At 29.8% G+C, this 19,768-nt stretch overlaps 1 protein-coding gene across 2 annotated transcripts; it reads left to right on the forward strand.

Annotated features, from left to right (window-relative positions):
* Positions 1–325: 325 nt before the first annotated feature.
* Positions 326–19,311, forward strand: IntS8 (integrator complex subunit 8). Of its 2 annotated transcripts, XM_014438539.3 has the most exons (16): positions 326–491; positions 599–896; positions 994–1,177; positions 1,276–1,693; positions 4,934–5,107; positions 7,218–7,439; positions 8,295–8,520; positions 9,418–9,551; positions 9,727–9,837; positions 9,979–10,129; positions 11,451–11,675; positions 13,853–14,045; positions 14,174–14,292; positions 15,051–15,205; positions 16,966–17,148; positions 18,711–19,311. In XM_014438539.3, exons 2-16 carry the CDS (start codon positions 779–781, stop codon positions 18,825–18,827), a joined length of 2,730 nt encoding a protein of 909 aa, XP_014294025.1. In that variant the 5' UTR covers positions 326–491; positions 599–778; the 3' UTR covers positions 18,828–19,311. The 2 variants fall into 2 exon arrangements, with proteins under 2 accessions (XP_014294025.1, XP_066903697.1); XM_067047596.1 differs by lacking the exon at positions 326–491 and having other exon boundaries at positions 508–896.
* Positions 19,312–19,768: the final 457 nt, after the last annotated feature.

Here is a 19,768-nt window from a genome sequence, read left to right on the forward strand (position 1 = left end):
TTTTACTCTTGCCATTGTTACTTATTTTTATTCTTATCATTGTATCTTATCTTTGTATTTTTATTCTTTTCATTGTATCATTTTGTATCTTTTTAGCCCTGCAAAGTGGGGCGAAACGTCGGAAAATAAATAGTTGTAAACTATTTTTGTTTTTCCTTTGACCGCAACCCTAACCATCTTCTTATATATCAATTTTTACGGTGAACTATATATATATACACATAAAACTATTTATTATTTACCAATGTTTCGCCTCACCTCATAGGGCTGTCTGATTGTAGTACAAAGGACAACTGTTCAACTGTACCCAGTTTGTCATTTGTACTACAATCAGAAAGCCCTGCAAAGTGGGGCGAAACGTTGGTTAATTATAAATAGTTTTCTTTTACTACTGTGATAACTTTGTTGACCGCCACCCGGACTATCTTCCTCCAAAAATTATTATGTTTTAAAATACGTAATCTCTACGGTATATCGTGGCAGGCATACAGGTTACTTAGCAATATTGCGTATTTAATACTGTATTTGCTTAGTATAAACTAAAAAAAAGTCAATTATCCTGCACTTCTTGTTTATATTGTTTACTTTCGATTTCTAGGTTTTACGAAAAGTTAATACCTCAATGCAATTTGGATGAAGGTTATTTAACTTGTTGGATACAAACATTGATAAGGGGAAGTTATTCTCCTTTCACTGAATTGTTTGTGATGTTGGAACGATGGTTATGTGATTATAAGTGTAGTTAATCTCGTGATAAATAGTTTATTTTTTTAACAAGATGGACGTGGATTTACTGCGACCTGGTACTGTACCAATTTCTCCTGATACTTCTTTATGGTTTGAGTTTCTTCTTCAGCCGGCACATTTAGAAAAACATTTGAAAAACCCTAATGCAGGTATTATATTTTTCCTGCTTTCGAAAGTAAAAATCATTTGGTAAGTAAAAAAAATGTATTAGTGAATTTTAATGTCATCATTTTCTGTTTTTGTTAGATCCAACACCAGTTGAACTGATAATAAAGTTTGTTACTTTATCCCAAAGCGAAAAACCTCCTTCAACTGATCCTCTTGTTATCAATAATTTGAAGCCTTTCAGTAAAAGATGTTTAGCCTTAAAAATCCTTGCATTAAAAGTAGCGTCATCTCTGAACTGGGACTTGGATTTCTTTGAGAAATCGTAAGTATCTTTTCCTCTTATCTTTTTTTATAGCAAATTCACCTACTATTTTCAGTAATAATTTTCAATTACATCCTGCATATTTATTTTGTTTTTAGACTCCCCATGAACGTTACCACTACGCTTTTAAAGGATTTTTTGTATGTCGTAAGCCCTGCCCATTCTGATCCAAAAGTTCATGATGAATTAAATCTCGATGAGCTTCCATCGTATTTGTTGTTTGCTATTTTTCTTTACCATCGTTGGGTATTAAGATCCTATGTTGGTCTCAGCTTAAATGGAAAAATTAAGCCAATTGAAGTACCTGTTGAAGAAGTACCTGAACCAGAAGCTGAAAAATCATCTGTATTTCTGAAGAAAATGTCAGAACAAACTCTTACACTTTTTGCTCCAGCTCCTTCATGTTTTAATCTCCCCAGTGGTAATGCAGATCCTGAACATATTTGGTCAAAAGGTGAAATATTGAGAGGTGACCAGATCAAAATTGCGATACTTGTGGATCTTTCCTTTTATCTGGTAAATATAATTAATATTTTTAGCATTATATGCTATAGAAACCCGACCTATGTTATTTAAATTAAAACATCTTCAGATTCTTATAATATAAACTTTTTAATTTTTTTCTATTTCATAAAGGGTTTGCCTAACATATTTCAACTAATTTTTCTATCGCTATAAATGTCTGATATTTAAATACTAGCATTGGAAATCTCATACCAATACAACATTGGTGGTGGTACAATAAATGCCCCTATTGTGGTACACTTTTTTGATTTATTGGTAGTATGTACGTTTACTATATACCTGTATGCATTATGAGTTATTGGTAAGATCATCGAGCTGGCAGTTTTGGTCTTTTTTTTTACTTTGATGATCATATAAATTTTTTCCTATGAAAAATGGTTGTAGATTCTGAATGTGACAGCGAACTGAGTCCATGAGATTTGTGAAAAGGTCTTGTGGCTCATTGCTGTAATATCGTCATTCTTTGTATATTCTATCATTCTATTGTAGTTGTAAAAATATATATTCTAAACCATTAAACAGAAGCAATAACTGAGAAGAGAAAAAGAGATTTTTGTAGTTCAGAGGAACGGTTTTTCTAATACCTGCTTTTTCTTATGTGCCCTAATTTATGATAAAGTTGATAAAAAAAGGTTTTGAAAAATGTGTAGCATAATTATACCGATTTTTAAAGAAAACCTGAACAGTTAGCTGGGTGTAAGTGTGAATGACAATATGTCCTTTAGGCTCTGGATGAGGTTTTTTGAACAGAATGAAGGTTCTTCATCCACCCCAGACTGCCAGTCAAACTCTTCATCCATTTTTTTTTTTTTATCAACAAATCATTTTTCCAATCTTCAAACACAAGAATACAAAGGGTCTATAACCAATACTGCTTTTTAAGTTTATTTTTATAGTTCCTTTTCACATCTTCAAACTTAGTCAATGGGAACCTAAAAATCATAGCTCATAATTTAAATGATATGTAATTGATAAGGGTACCTTACTATCAATATGGTACTACAGTGTAAGTACTACAAAACATTATTAGGCAATACATAGATTTTCTCAATATCTTTAATCACATATCTCTAATCTTTGCCCTTCCTCTGAAAAGGTTTTGAAAATTAAGCTTTCAAATTATTGTTTTTAAACTATTTTACGTATAATAATTTCTTTGATTAAAATGTTCCATCTCAGTTTAGGCAGTTTAAAATAGGCTCTTGCATCATAAATTTATCAACTTTTTGTTTTTAGAATACTACACATTGTAAAATTACCCAAAATTAATAAATAATCCCCCCCAAAACACTTTGATGAATTTTATAACCATAGCAGCTAGGACAACTTTTGCTTTGGGTCGCCCGTAGCTCATTGGTTAAGACACAGTCTTACCAATTTGATGTCTATTGGCAGTGCCGGTTTGAATCCGGCCTGGGGCGTTGACTCTTTTCATTAAGTGGTGGTCCCACAAACTGAAAAAATTTGACCCCCAACCATGGTTAGGCAGTATAGGACTCCAATGGGAGTCTTGGCCAAAAAAAAAAAACTTGCTGAACAGAATATGTTAACTACATAAATATTAAATACATACAATTAAAAACTATCTAGTTAAGTATCTAAAATATTATATATCCCAAAAATTAAGGTTTAAGTTATCATGGATTATCAATTACTGGAAAAGTACCTCTAAATGATTAAAATTATCATCAATTTTTTTCAATTTAAAAATTTCTTTTATAGCACTAAGGAATAAGTTACATTCTAAATTATAGGGTATCTATCGTAGTTTATATTAAAAGAATTTCTTATAAATTCCAACAATTAACCTCCTTCATGATGAAATCCCTCATACTAGGTACAATAATTTATTTATTTGTGCTTAAGTAACATCTTTCAGTGAAATATTGTGATTTTTTGATGTGTTATTCTCCTAAAGTCAACCACAACTCTGTCAATGTGGATGTAGTGTCATTAGATTCACAAAAAGAAAGGCTAGAACAAACTATAATCTACTCTATTTAATTTGTTGTTCAATTACAATTATTTAATTATTTAACCAATTTTAATTAATAAACAAAATGTTCTACGTTTTGACTAACACACCATCATCAGGAACAAAACTTTCATTTGGACATTCTAGTGCAAACTAATCGACTCAAACTTCCAAAATAGAGGTTATAAAAGAGTTTCAATTACTTTTGATTCGTTAAAGGTAAATTTAACAAATTTACCTTCACCTTACTCGACTTTTTTTGAGTAAATTATTTAGTAAATATCAAAATGTACAGAACTAGATATCCAGGTGCATATTGCTTTCAGTGAAAGTGATGAGGATTCTAGTCCCACTTGCCATGGCCACCACAGGGAGGTTGTACCTCAAAATTAGGGCAGATTCTGCAAATCACATTTCTTGCTATGAAGACAAAGTTATTATCATTTTTCTTGTAAACCAAATTGGTTCTTATTTCCTATTTATATGACAACATGATGTGTGGGTATTTGATGAAATATGACCCACAATGCCACTAACTCAGCATTTATGTTGCTGTTTCGTGCTTTCTTTTTTGTTTTTTATTTAACAAGCTGTAGGTGGATTCAATGAGTTTGTCTCTTACTCAGGAGGAATATATAAAAAAAAATGAACTATTTTATAATGAGGTGTAGATAGTTGACCGTAGATTAATGGTTGGAGAAGTTTGTCAGGGGGTGCGGTCAGCAAAGAACGACATAAATAAACAAAACCATAACTGGGAAGGTGTTGCTAGCCTACCTTCTACGCCACAACCCCTGATGAAGACCTGAAACTCAGGTCAAAACGTCGGCATAAAATAAATAAATATGGTTTTGTTTATTTATGTTGTTCTTTGCTGACCGCACCCCCCGACAAACTTCTCCAAGTATGAACTATTTTAGTTAATTTTGGATTTTTCTGGAGATTCTCTGCTCTACTGTATATTTACATTGTTTTGAAATATTAAAAAAGAGAAGAAGATATGTGTTTTTACTTAACCAATATTTCTTAGTAATAATTAGTAGCCATGAAAATCACATGCATATTTATTCTTTTTAGTGTATTGTTATATCTTGATCATAACATTGACAATATTTAATTTATAAAAAATAGTGAAATAACAAGTAATAGTTTTTAAATAATTATATTTTTGATTCTCTAGAAATTAAATATTATTAAATTATTATCTGATTTTTCATAGTTATTTTAAGATGGAAATTTTTGTTTTGTGTGTTTAGGTGAACAAAGGTAAATATCCAGAAGCTCGCTCATCGCTTTCAGTGTGCTTGGCTTCTGGTCCCACTTGCCATCCTCATCTCACTAGTTTGGGAATAGCAGTTGGTATTAGGCCTAATTCATACAAACCTTCTTTATCTCAGCAGTTCCATGAAGCTATTGCAGCCAAATATATTGTAAGTTCATAAATGTATTCTTGGATTTTTATTTATGCTTAATATGCTCCAGCACATTTATCTCTCAATTAACTCCATAGAGTTTAAATATCTATTCTTAAGTTGTTAATATATTATGTTGTAGTTATTATCTATTTCACATTTTGAAATATGTTAATAAGGGGTGCAGTTAACATAAAGTTAGTACTTATGGTTATTAAAAGGATGATGCAATTAGTGGATTTCAGTGTTAACAAAGGTGGGGAAACAAAAACCATTGATTATATTCTTTAGCAGTCACAATGGCATTCCTATTATATATAACTCTTGTAAACAAATACCAAAAGTGGATATTGAGATAAATGCTAAATCATTCTTTCTAGCCTGCCAAGATTGAAACATTGACATAGAAAGATACAAAAATTATTTAGATAGCCAGTACTATTTTAGATGATAAGAATCAATAAAATACATATTGAAAAACGTACTAAGTTTTTATAAAAAAGTTTATTATTTTAAGATATTGATTGCTTTCTTCACAGTGGTGCTAAGTACGTTCCCATTTACTTTATAAAAAACTGCAATTAAAGGTTTTCTCTTATAGAAAATTTGTAACTGTTTAATTCATTTTTTACATTCATATACAATTCTATTATGTAGTTTGTAGGTTACTTAGCACCACTAATTAAGCCATCAATATACGGGATTGAAAACAACTGTAAATTGCTTTGCACTATTTATTTATTTCAGGAGGTCTAAAACAGAATAATTAGAATGAAGAATTTTGTTTGGCCATAAGTTATAATAAAAAAAAGTTGACGTTGCAGTATTAAAAATTATTTTTACATTTAATTATATATTTCCAAAGCTTGAGACTTTCCTTTCCCATTATTATTTATTTATTTATTGCCTCCTTCCCCTGCCTTATAAGCAATACAGGTGTGCAGCAGCAATTCGATGTTACATGTCCATCATCAAACTACTGCTAATAAATCAATTTACAATTTTAATGATTAATGTACAGTTTTCTTACAGGTTTCATTAGTTTTCAGTCTTAAAGTTCAGTCTTCTGCGCCTCTTCCGTCCACAGGCATTCCTGGGGTTGGTCTTCTTCTTTGACGAAGATTGAAGTGGGTTGGCCAAATAATTGTTTTCCACCCATATAATTCTTAGTAATACAGGTAGTTTTCTTCGGTTACTAGCTGAGAGAAGTCGTTCTCTGTGAGGGTCGATATCCATCCCGTGGATGGAGCTTGGCTGAAATCCCCCATGCCCTGTGAGAAATTGAGAGAGCCAGCAGTAGTCTGAGAGGACCCACTTTGCTTTCATCCATGCTGTTAGGCTTGTTATACAATGCCGGTTCCCCTCTTCTGTGGTGTCCTCCCAGAAAATTGCTTTCCATTTACTTGGGCTCTCATCAATCCTCACCTGAACATTTGCTGGTAGACCTGCCAAGCCCTCTCTCTTAAACTTAAACATCATCATTTCTTCTTGCAGGAGAAGGTCGAGAGGTATCCCTTCCGCCAAAGCTTACACTGCCTCATGTGAGATACTTCAGTATGCTTTGGTGACTCAAAGCAAAGCCATCCATTGGAATGTTGCCAATCTTCTCTTCTGCCGTTGCAAGAGATTCTGGTTCCAGACGGGGGAGGCATACCTCAGAATACCTATGACCACTCCTTTATATATGGTCATTGTCGCAGGGTATCTGAGGCTTCAGAAGGTGCCCCCCTCCTTTTCCATTATATGATACTTTTATTTTGGGTTGGATGAGATAACTTCATTAAGTTGATTTAAATTTAATTTTTTCAATACTTACACAAAAGTAAAACCTGTTGTGTGTGGGCTATCATATTGGATTGTTTATGTAATGTGTTTGATAATTTCAACTGTTAAGGGTAATTGCATTATTTTAAATTTATTTATTCTTAATTTTAATATTAAGTTTTACGAAACCTTTATATTATATTTTGGAATTATAATTTGTAACTCCATTACTGATATGCTATTGTCCTAAATCAATGCCTCAATCAGTACTAAGGACCTTTCTCTGTCATTTATTATTGATTTTTTATTATTTTCCTAAATGATTTATGACAGGTTTATAGCTAAAATGTTTTATTGATTTCAGAACATAGACAAAGTACTTGAAAAAGACAATAAGTTGAGACAGCTACCTATTACTTATCGCCAAGGATTGGAATTGGACATCTCTTCAGAGGTTGCTAATGGAAAATTAATTACATCTCGAGATGCTGTCGCGACAGTCAGGGCATTAAACTCTGTTCGTGCTGCATTGGACAGTGGAGTTCAGCTTCATGGTCCTCCTCTTTCACCCACATCTTTGGTCAAGGTTATTATTATTACATTTATTATAATTGATTCTAAGAAACGTCCGAGGGGTAGACTGAAACATAGATAGTAGGATTTCGTTAAAACTTAGTAGATTTGGGTTTGGAGGGTAGTCACTGGAAAAAGATGTATGTAGATGACCTTTGATTTCACTTAGCCTTTAATATTATTATTATTTTGACTTTCATTTATAGTTGTCAATTACCCATCTCTAATTTCACATGATGATAAGTTATGGTTGATAGGTCTTTTTCATGTGACCTACATTATCTCTGCTCCCTCTAAGGTTATCAATGAAGTTCTACTAGTTTTGTTTTGAGGTTGTAAATTGACTTGCTGTAATAATTTTAATTTTTTTTTTTGTCATCTTCAATTTATTTCCATTTTAGCAGTTTTAGACTCAGAAAAAAAAGGTAATCTGAAAAGAAATAATCAAAATTTAATTCACCTGCATTAGAAGGTCAATTGTTTCCTCATAATTTATTGTAAAAGTTGTTAGCTCATAATTTCCCAACCAACCTTACGGATTTCAGTCCTAGTATTTTTGACTTAGTAAGTCAATTAAGTCAATTGACTTATTAAGTCAAACTTGTAAGTCATTTTTCTCCTTGTAAAAGGAGGCTTCATGCCCCTTGCAAGCTTCACTTGAAACTTTCATGCTGTTGACAATAAATCTTCATGGTGATCTCTTACTGCAAAAAAAAAAATAAGTTAGGTAATGTTAATATCTAAAGTTAACCAATACTATAATTAATTTAAACATATTGAAGTTGTGTATAAATAAATGAAATATTAAATTCAATACATTTAATATTATTGATTATTAATTTGTTTTTACTTATTATTTTTTTTTAAGGCTGTTTCTGTTGTGTTACCTCTGGGAGATGATGATATAAAGAAATTGGAATTCTTTCTTCTTCAACTGCTTGCTACATCTGAATCTCACACTGCAAGGGTGCTAGCCTCTAACTTTTCTAAACTCCCTCTTCTGTCACCGGAGGAAATATCTTCTGTCATAGAGCCTGATTATGTTGATACAATTTCGCATGTAAATCTTGAAGAGTCTTCTGAAACATTACCAAGTACATGAAAATTTTAATATAAGATTAATGCAAGTAGATTTAGACTGAATTAATTTCTAGAAATAGGAAATACTTTAATTCACTCTCTTCAACATTACCTATTTATTAACTTAAATGGTATTCCAATAAACCATGGGCTCAAAACTTCATAGAATTTTCTTATAAATAGTATTAGCTGTTGCTCCTATGGATTCGCTCGCTGCCCTATCATTTTCTGTTAATTTATATTGGTATTTAAATTTATATTATAAAAACTTAATTTGTGTTAAATTGTATTTTGTCTCCCCCCCCCCTTCTTTTTTTCTTTTTCTGATCAGCTTTATTTCTGTTTAAGCTTAAATACTGTTAATTCAGCATTAAGAAATTACCAAAGGAATAAACATTCAGTATTGCTCGGGCGAATGATATACACTTTAATCTATCCCCTCTAAGAAAGCTGTACAAACTTGTTCTTAACTACTTGACAAATAATTAGTTAAAATCATTCAGATGAAGGGTAGTCCCAAGTTGTATAATATTTGTTGCTGTGTGTAACTGACCAGATCTGTTCTAACTGTTCTTTCTCCACCATCGTGCAGCTCCATGTGTAGCTTTCTTTTTCTCAGATACTATATGAATATTGCTAATATCAACAAATTACAAACTACTAAATTCTGCCATATCTTGGAGCTATTTATTGAAATGTTATTACTCATTTTACATTCTTTTGTATCTTTTATAAGCATTCATGCTATAGTTCTAAAATTGAGAATACTAATACATAAGAGAGCCTTTCTTATCTATGTTTTATTTTATTCTGTTCACTTTTACTCAAGCAGTTAATTGCAGCTAGATTTAAAGTTTAAGTCAAGAAAACCTATTTCGAATTGTGATATAATAATAAACATGAATCTTTAGAGGGTCCAAGCCTTGAAATAGCAGCTCTTGAAAGACTCATCCTATCCAGTTATGATGCTGCGGAAATCAATATGGCTTTGATTAAGCTTACATCCCTTAAACCTACAGTGACATGGGAAAAACTCAACAGGAATGTATGTGTGATTATAATTTTTAATGTGTTTTTTTTTGTTACCTTGTTTGTTATTGTTAAATTTATTATTGTAGGATTTGTGCTTGTAAAATTCTATTTCTTATATCTTTTCTATTCTTGAATGATCAATCTTTCTGTAATTCGCTAAATCTTATTCTATATTTTTCTTGTTTTAGTGGTATATACCTTCTACATTAAATAGTGCCCTTAATACTCTTCCCACTGCAGTGAAGCGCAACTATGCTTTTATACTGGTTGCCAAATCGTACGAACTTGACAAGATTAAGGTATTATATATTAATGTGTTTTCATTGACAATAAAAATACCATGGTACCTGACTCCAAACTATGACATTATTGAGGTCCTACTAGTATAATTATAAAAAAAAAAATAAAACTTTAAGCTAAATGATGTTCAATATTTTCAGAATTTTGGTCAAGCCAAAGCATTATTAAGGAATGTAATAGAGGAAACAGGAAACGATGATGTGTATGAAAAGTTGAGGAATCAGCTTTCCTCAGAAATGCTATTACTAGATATCGATCAGTTCCACTCAGAATGGCCTGCAAAACATCTAGGTAATGGAATTTACTTTTTCTTTTAATTTATTTTTTACTTACTGGTAAGGGTTATCTATGTGTATATGTAATGTTGTGTTAATTTTTTATTTAAATTTATATCTGTTTAAATATTTGTTAAGAAAGAGTGTAACATATTGATCATCTGTAATCAATGGTATATTTAAAGCTTGAAGAAGAGAGCGCAGTAGTTTTTCTTGTAAATTCATAAGGTTTCTCATTGAGAGTGGAATTCTTTGAGATCACAGTTTCCAGTTCTTTAATTACAATGTCAAGGTAATTAGGTCTTTTACGTCTGATTATTGGTTCTTATGATAACTACAATACATTTTGAATTTGTATTTTGTAGAGTATACACTCTCAAATTGTAAGATTTGTTCTTAACGCTGTAATGTTTCCCAGTTATGAATTATATTTTACATTTACAAAATTGTTAGTATTAATTTAATTACCATGCAAATGTTTTGAAAGAAACTACAATAAAAAATACAAATCACTAAGGCATAGGTTGCTCAGGTTAAAAATTTCATAATTATTGTTTTTCTGATAACTTCTGTACTAGTGCTCTCAGACCAGTCCAACAGCTATCAAAGTAGGGAATAACTGAGGTAATATAGGTGTCATAAGTTTGAAAAAATGTTTTTTCTTATAAAAGTATTCCCTGTGCCTCTATCATTGTGGTTCCAAGAGACTGAACTCCAGAAAAGATGTTTAGTCAGTTGAAATTTGTTTAAAAATAGAAGGAGCTGTCTGTGGATCACACTTTACCTGTTCTCTTTCAATTTTTTTAAAACAATAAATTCTTTTTGGCCCTCTGCAATGCTTCATTTGATAAGGTTACACTTTAAAAAAAGACATGTTCCTCTTCCCATGACTGGATGAAAGAAATTCTTAATGTTTCCTTAGTGGACTGTAAGAAGTTATTTGATAATATAAAGGTTTTGCTGTATAAAAAAGAACTATTTTTTTCATTCTTCAATCAGTCCATCAATTAAAAACTATCATTGCTACTAAATCTCTTCTTTTTAAAATTTTTACTCTCTAGGAAAGAGTTTTTCTTTGTTGAATATTGCTGATTAAAATACTCAGCAAACGTTTCAGCTACATAATGTTATAAAGTTTTTTTTTTGTGTAAAACATTATAACCATGTTTGCTAACTTGATTAGATGAGAATTCATAAATGTATGTATTTCAAGAATGTATTTGATTTAAAAAGATGCAATGCATAATAAAGTATTATTATGATATCTGGTTTTGGTATTGATTAACAATAGAACAAAATGAATCTTTAATTTATTACTTGGAACTGTCTTGTTTAAGATTGGACCTGGCTGACAGATAGGTGTTTGGATGCTGTAAATAATATGAGAAGTGCAATAAGGGAGGCTGCCTGTTTGGCTCTGCTGAACACTGGTGCTTGGGGATCTCTATCCACGGCTACACCTCCTAAGTCAACACTTACCGATATGTACTTGGCCATAGCCAGGGCCTCCCTCCAGATATCTCAGTTTAATTCAAAAGTTTCAACAGAAGCTTGGGATAAATGTACGTAAGTTTAACTGCTAAGTCAATTTTCAAATATATAAGATGTAACTTAAATGATAGTTTTTACCTCAAACGGAACAGAATTTTTTTATTTTGTTGTTTTCAAAGGAGAAATTCATTTATTATTCTCATAATGAATATCTATATTTATGAATAAACAATTTATTTAAACACTTATTATGTTACGATACATCACGGATCGGAGAAAATAAATAATTTATTGTAGAAAAAATATTTGAGGAAACAGAAATTCATTTCACATAAGGGTCTGTCTATTCCAAGGGCTTCTTGAAAAAAAATTGTTGCTTAATCTTTTTGTAGTTCAAAACTAATTTTTAAACATTTTTGTTGTGTTCAGTTTGCAAATGAAGGCAATATTTGTTTTAGTTTTTCAGTTATTTATAGATTTCACAGGTATTTACAGTTTTCCGCATTATTCAACATTGGATCACCCTAAGCCTTAAAAATAAACCCTAAGCCCTAAGCCTTCAATTTTTTTATTCTAAAAATTCTTGTGTACAAATCTAAGTCCTTCTTAGCTGCCTAATATGTTTCTGTTTATGTACTATATGCTGCCAAATTTATCAAATGAGGATGCATAAAATTAAATTAGAATAATTTTTTAAAGAAGGAACAATTTCTCAGCCTCGGTTTTTCTGTGCTTATAAATATCACCTTGTATATATTATCAGTGGTGAGTAGCTTATTGCCTCTTCAAAATTATACCTTATCAAGAAGATGGTTTATTTTTTTCTAATTTTCTTGCTGCAATATCTCTCTTTGGATACCAGTGAAAGATTTGAAAATCCAATGCATAAAAGATCTCAGTGCCGTCAAACTCCATTATAAATTTCAACTTTTAAATTTAACTCAAAGGAAGTATGAAAAATTAATAATTATAGCAAAATAAAAATGTTTTATTTTCACATCGCGAACAACTGGCCATAGAGATGAATATTTAAATGCCCTGAACCAACATAATGAACTTTGTTCATTCTTATTAAATAACTTTGGTAACTTTTTTTACATATTTAAATTTTTTAAAATTATTTTTGAACTAACACCAAGAATCAAGGATATTAAGTTATAAATTATGAATTTTTCGGAGAGGTAGTCAAGTAACAAGTATTGGAGCACTTGAAACGGACTGATCCATAACAGTTTTACAATACTGGAGGTGAATCTGTGCTTGTTTTAAAACAGACCAACACATTTAATTTGGATTCAAAGCTGATTAAAAAAAAGAAAGTTTTCTTAAGTATGAATAATTTTGGTTTTATGAAAAACCAATTTTTTTAAAATTTAGCTGCTTCCTTCCCTCTTCAAAGAGTTTTTTCAAATTCAAATTCAAAATTTTCAAAAATAATTATCAAACTTAATGTTATTAATTATAGTTTCCTATTTAAACAAATTTTTTTAAAGAAATATATAATTTAAATTATCTCCTTTCCTATTCAAAATTGTACCATACACCCAATGAACTTGCTTTTAGTTTTCTATGAGGTCTAATTTGAGGTTTTCTGTGAATTCCTTAAGTTTCAGACTTCATTTATGTTAAACACTGACTGTACAGTTTGTTAAGCTATGTTATAGTTAATTAGAAAAAAAAGTCCAATATTAAAATGTGATATGCTGATTTTCATGGTCTCGGGGAAATATTTATGTCTATATGTTATATTTTGGCAAAATTCGTTGATATTAGATTGTTGGGTAGAAGTATTACATACAATTTTACAATCTAATAATTAACTTAAATAGTTTTTCTCTTTATTATTTCTTCATGGTTTGACAATAATGATATGATAGAAAAGTTAAAAGAAGAGTAAGGAAAGATTGTTGTCAGTTTTCTTAATTATTTTAACTAATGCAAGAAGGACAGATTAGAATCAGGCTTCATTATACAGTAACCATGAATTTTCAATAAATAAGAGTTACCATTAAATATTATTATTAATAATGAATAAAAAAAAGAGTATATAAATTAGTAGAATTTGAATTGCAATAGTTTGTTTTGTTATTATGATTGCTATTATTTTATTTTTATATATATATATTTTTTTATTTGAATTCTTGAAATCATATTGAGTTGTCAGTATTTAACTCAAATCAATCAATGTTAAAATTTACAAATTTATCATTTCACGAATTGTGGTTAGATGTTGTTAATTATTTTTCAGTGATTCCATTGTTCTTGAGCGGAGGTAAGAGAAAAGACTACAAAGCTCTGCGGGGTCTCTGCGGCGTCTTAGAACCTAATGCTCTCTCCCTAGTGATTTCTCTCTTAGCTAGGCTCCACAATGTACTCATGGATCAACCACCTCTTGATCTGTATGTGCAGCTGACCCACCTCTGGCCTGGAACCATAAAAAAGTAATCATAGTAGTTAGCATTTAGTTTCTAAATATTTTTACTATATGGTTGCTGTTATTTTTATTAATCATGGATAGTAATACATTTTGAAGTTTAATATAAAAAAAAAATTAATTTTGTTTTTTCAGTGCTAATCAGTACAATGTAAAACTAATTGCTGAAACCCTAATGGAAGTTTTGGACCATGCTCTTACGTACTACCCTTATAATGTTTCATGGCTGAAGCTGACGGGAGATTTGCATTTTGGTGAGTAAATATTAAATAATTATAACCAGTCAGTTACGAAAATTATTTTCTTTGTTTTGTTATTTATTTTTTTTTTTTTTATCATCACTGTAAATGGTAGTTAGGAACATATTTTACTTTTGAACATACCAAATTCACTCATTTAGTAATTACTTTATGAGGCAGTGAGCCATCTGTTCTTGATTAATTAACCAGATTTCAAATTTTGTAATTATTAAATAAGAAGAAAAAATATATGCTAAAGCTTAAAAAGTTATCGATTTGAATATCTAATCTAACTCATTTCCTCTTGGATTAATAATAGGTCTTTAATAGTAACTTTTACCATACTGTTAAGAAATTAACTCAAGATTAGTTTATAAACTTAATCTCATCCTTAATATTCAAAGTAGTCCAGTTTCTCTTAATATTGAATGTTTTTTTTACTACCCTGCTATTACCTCAGCAAAGTATTGAAACTAAGCCAAATTTTCTATATGCATTTTTTCATGAATCTTTTTATTTTTACGTCCCCCTCTTAAGAGTCTAGAAGATTTTAGGTCATTAATCTGTCTGTTCTGTATATTTGTTAAAAAAATATAAATTTCCCCAAATATTTTAGATACTCATTTGAATAATTTGAAAAAAATAATCTTAATTGAGACTAATGTCAGTGAAACAACTGAAAATAATTTTTATATTATACTTTGCGTTAAGGAAATTTGCACCAGATATTATTCCTTTCTATGTTAACTTTTTTTATTTTTTTTAATTTATAGTCAATGGACATTATCGCAGTGCATTAGGGAGCTATCTTGAAGCCGCAGCTGTGGTTACAGAACATTTTTCAAGACCACTTCATCGAAATATTCTTGAAGATCATATAATCAAAAGGATGATTAAATCATGCTCACAGCTTCAATGCCATACCCAGGTTAGTTCATTGCTTACTGCAATAAATTTTTACCTTATATTTCTGAATGTATTCTTATATAGACTGTTTCATATAAAGGAGGTGAACTCTGAATATTTATTTGTATTTTTCTGTGAAATTATTGTACATTTTTATAAATTAATGTATGTTTTTATTGATATTCACGATATATATATTTATCCACTGACATATTGGGGCGTTCTTCCATTCTTTTATTTACATTTTAATAAATATTAAAATATAACCTCTTTAACCTACTTTCTCCATACAGTTTGTCTAGATATATTTCCAAAATTAATTTTTTTGAACACTTGAAACTTTTATAATCATGAGTTAGTTGTTGATTATGTATTATATCTGTATTATGTATATTATTTGAGAAGATGGTTGAGGATGTGGTAAGTGAACTATTATCCTTGCTATTGTATTTTAGGGATGTGAAACGTGGCATCGTACACTAAACAGTGTAACCTAAAATTTTAATACATTATCTCATTTCCAGATTTTTCATTCATTTCGGCTAGTCCCAATATTGCCACAAGTTTTTTTTTTGTCTTTGGTACCAATAAATTAAACAGGTACAAGTAGGTATTTAATTGTAACTATTTGTAAAGGTACGTAATTATACATACATTTTAATTCAGAAAATAATGTTTATTAGTCAAATTTGGTAGGTTATCATAAAATCAATCACAGTTTGGTCATAATTTTCCTACTTGTTAGAGAAAAGAATTTGAGATAAATGTTAAAGGAGATGGTGACTCCGATTTTCAATCTTAGTGTAATCAAGAGATAATGGCAAATTGGCAAAGGCAAACACAGATGAAAAGATGGGTCGATGTCCTTTTTGGGAGGAGTGGCATGGTCGAAAGGAGTGGAAGGTGTTCAACCCTTATGCAGACAGACTTGGTGACCATGTACGTTTTGGACATACTCTTTACGGTCTTTTCGATATGTTCACTTATGGCCTAAGCCCTTTAATTCTTATTTCCTTGTCATTCTATATTTTCTTTTTATTGATTATGGTCGTTATCTTGTTTTTTGTTCTTAGCCCTGATGAAGGCCTGAAATGTTGGTACTAATAAAATAAGTTTTATTTATTTGTACTCTTCACTGCTTACTCTCCCAACCATCTTCTTTTACTTTTAACTAACTAAAAATAACTTTTATCATATCTCATAAAGTTATTTTAAGGAATGTTCTTGAACGTATTAGTTAATTTCAGTGAGGATGTTTCCATAGATACAAGTATTTGAACCTAAAATCAGCTAATTCTTTGTAAATAAATAATTTTATTCAAGAAACCAAAAAAACAATTTATATAAATTTATAATTTAAAAAAAAACTATCTAAGAATTAAAAAACAAAACAAACTTTCAATCATGAATAATACCTTATTTTATTTTAATGACTTAGTATAATTTACTTATAAAATTTAATACAGCTGTTTTTAACTGAAAGCTACTAGAAAATGAAATGAAAATGTGAAAAATTGAGTTCTTTGTCTTAACTGAATGTTTAAACTTAATTTCAAAAATTAATAATTATCAATGACTGTATTTCCTATAAAACTTCCAGCATTCATTGAGTACTGTATAGCCTTTCTACTGATTTTAGGTATCAGAAAAGTTAATTTTTTTTTCACATTGTTTTAGTTTTGAGTTATGACTAAATTGGCCATCAGAATTTCTGTAAAATTGAGATATTGGTTAAACTAACACATCACAAACATACATGTGAATGTACTTTTTTGATTTCAGGCTGGTATTTTGTGTCAACTACTTGAAGAAGCTGATTACACGACTGCTTTCAAGTGTTTATCTGAAGTTAATACATCTGATGCTTCAGATTCATATCATAATTATATTTGGGATATCAATATTCTTGAATATCTGATTTCATTACATGCCAAAAGAGGAGAGCATCACAGAAAGCAGGCTTTGGTATAATTTATAATTTCCTTTTTATTTTATTTTCAATTCATAGAAAAATAATAAAAAGTGGTTGAACATCATTTAAAAGAGACAGAGCAAACTGAATCTGTAGCAACCATGATGGTAGATGGTTTGATGTTGTGAGGATTAATATTGTGGTGTATGAAAGCTTTTGTGACCAGAGTAAATTTTTAATTTGTTTTGAGACAATGAGAATGTAGATATAAAAAAGTTTTCTTTAATATATATATTAAAAATATAAAACTAACATAAATTTTAATCTTTACATTTTGCAAGTAAGTAAAAAAAAACTTTTAATGATGCATAACATTAGTTGTTAAAGTATGTTGAAATGTAATATTCTTGATAGGGAGAGTGATTCATTAAAACCAAACATAAAGAACAGGATTGGTCATTTAGTGCATGGAAAAATGATAAAGGAAGAAATAAAATGAAATTCGATCAAAAATTCGATTTTGGAAACGAGAGAATAACAAAATCATTAATGAAAACATACAGATATCTTAAAATTATAGATAAATTACTTTTTGCGATTTAAATTATAGAAAAGGAAACTTTTATCATAATTGCTTGGAAAATAAAAATTTTCATTTCTATAGTAATTAAAATACAAAGTAAATACAAATTAAAAAATAAATATCTACTGGAATATTTGGCAATAACTGATAAACTAATATAATCTTTGAACAAAATTATTTTTGGTTTATTTTGACTAAATGACTGAAGGAGATAATCGAATAATTTCATTTCCATGAAATTCAATTTATAGTTTATTTATTTTATTAATATCTTGTCTTAATGTTTTTATGTTATTTAAATGATGACAGTAGAAGTATATAAAAAAAGGACATGTTACCTTGATTGATTTTATTTATCAGAAAATGGAGCATTTTAATTCTTATGTTGATGGGATATGCTTCCGCTTGCGATAGGCGTCAATTCGGCTTTGTGGTAGGGATTGATGGTCACAATAATCAGGTAAAATTTTGTTGTAAATCTCTTCTTTCCTTGGAATTCCTCAGTGAACTGGCTGAGAGTGGGGAGTGGAAAACCTTCTTTTTTTTTTTTTTGACAGTAGAAGTATATAAAAAAAGGACATTTTCCAACATATAATTTAATTTTTGTATATAAAAAAACTTCCTTATATTTTATAATTATTGAATTTGGAATTTCTAGATCAAATCTAGAAAAGTATTTTTAGCAGTAGTCAGGTACATGACAGTAGGATTAGATGTGACATATTGTATGAATGAATAGGTAGCAGTTTAGTGGTGAAGTAGTTAATAGACATACTCCACTTATCTTCTTCAATGAAACTCTTAATGACCTCAAATCCAATAAAGAACTCAGAAAACCAAAATTAAGGTTTTGAAGAATATGCATAGCTCACCACTGTACAGTCAGTTTTTACCTGCCAACTACCAGCATAGTGGTTACTCATTCGGAAGGCTTTATATTTTTCATGGTTAAATTTTATTTGATTTCTTTTCTAATTATTTGTATATCAATATTTCATCAAATATCAAATATTTGTAATATATTGGTTGTAGGTTCGAATAATTGGACTTTTAGAATTAAATTCTAACAACAATGAAGAGATCAAAAGGGAAGCTGAAAACATCAGGAAGAGCAATTTTTTAAGAGCATTGGCGTCTCAGTATCTTTAGTTATTATTTTTTTGAAAATTCGATGATAAACTACAATTTTATTTATTTCCATGTTTAGATGTATATTTGTACATATTATGAACCATCCTTTAAGGTTCTTTCACGTTTATACGCTGTAATTATGTATATATATCTTTTGTAAAACATTTTTAAAATTTTTAATAAATTATATCATTTTTGAGATAAATAGTTTTTACATAAAATAAATAGTTATTAAAAAGACGATTTGTTATAAAAATTGTATACATTTTATTTATACTATCAGTGGAAGGATTTATAATTTTAATATATTCAAATTTCTATTTTTATTGGAGGAAACTGTAAAGGTGACTCAGCATTGCTTGAGCGAAGCACCCTTTAGAATATATCACCCTTTAGAAGTCTGGGCAATATCTCATGAAATTCTGAGGCGATGTACAAACCAAGTTGTTCAAAGATAAATGTGCTGCAAACTAGCATTAGAAGCTCAATTAATAAAATGGAACCCTAAACCAGTACTTATGCACAAGCGATGGCAGTAGACTCTCCATTATTTATCCTGCATTAAGAAATATACCAATATTAGGAATAGAAATAACACATAATCCCAGAGAAGGCATACCACCACCCATATTCATTAAGAGTTCAAAAACTTCAATTGTTATGTCAAGAACAAAATAAAGCTATAGGCACGGATAAATTTGAGTATCAAAGTGGTGCTAATGATAATTAATGCCTGGCACTCCAGAGACATAAGAAAACTTCACCAAAAACACCTTTGATTGAACAACTGATGGCAGATAAAAATGAATGCATCAAAATGAAACAGGTGACTTCTACCCTTCTTCACAGTTCCTGCCTATTAGTTCTATTTATTGCTTTATAATAAGTTCTGTCTGATTTATAAGTAGGCACAAGAAAATAATAGTTTACCTCTGTTTTTGTGAATGTTTATTTTCTAA

This window comes from Halyomorpha halys, unplaced genomic scaffold (genome assembly GCF_000696795.3).
Source record: "Halyomorpha halys isolate HHAL.00 unplaced genomic scaffold, Hhal_1.1 Scaffold59.1, whole genome shotgun sequence".
Classification (NCBI taxonomy): domain Eukaryota; kingdom Metazoa; phylum Arthropoda; class Insecta; order Hemiptera; family Pentatomidae; genus Halyomorpha; species Halyomorpha halys.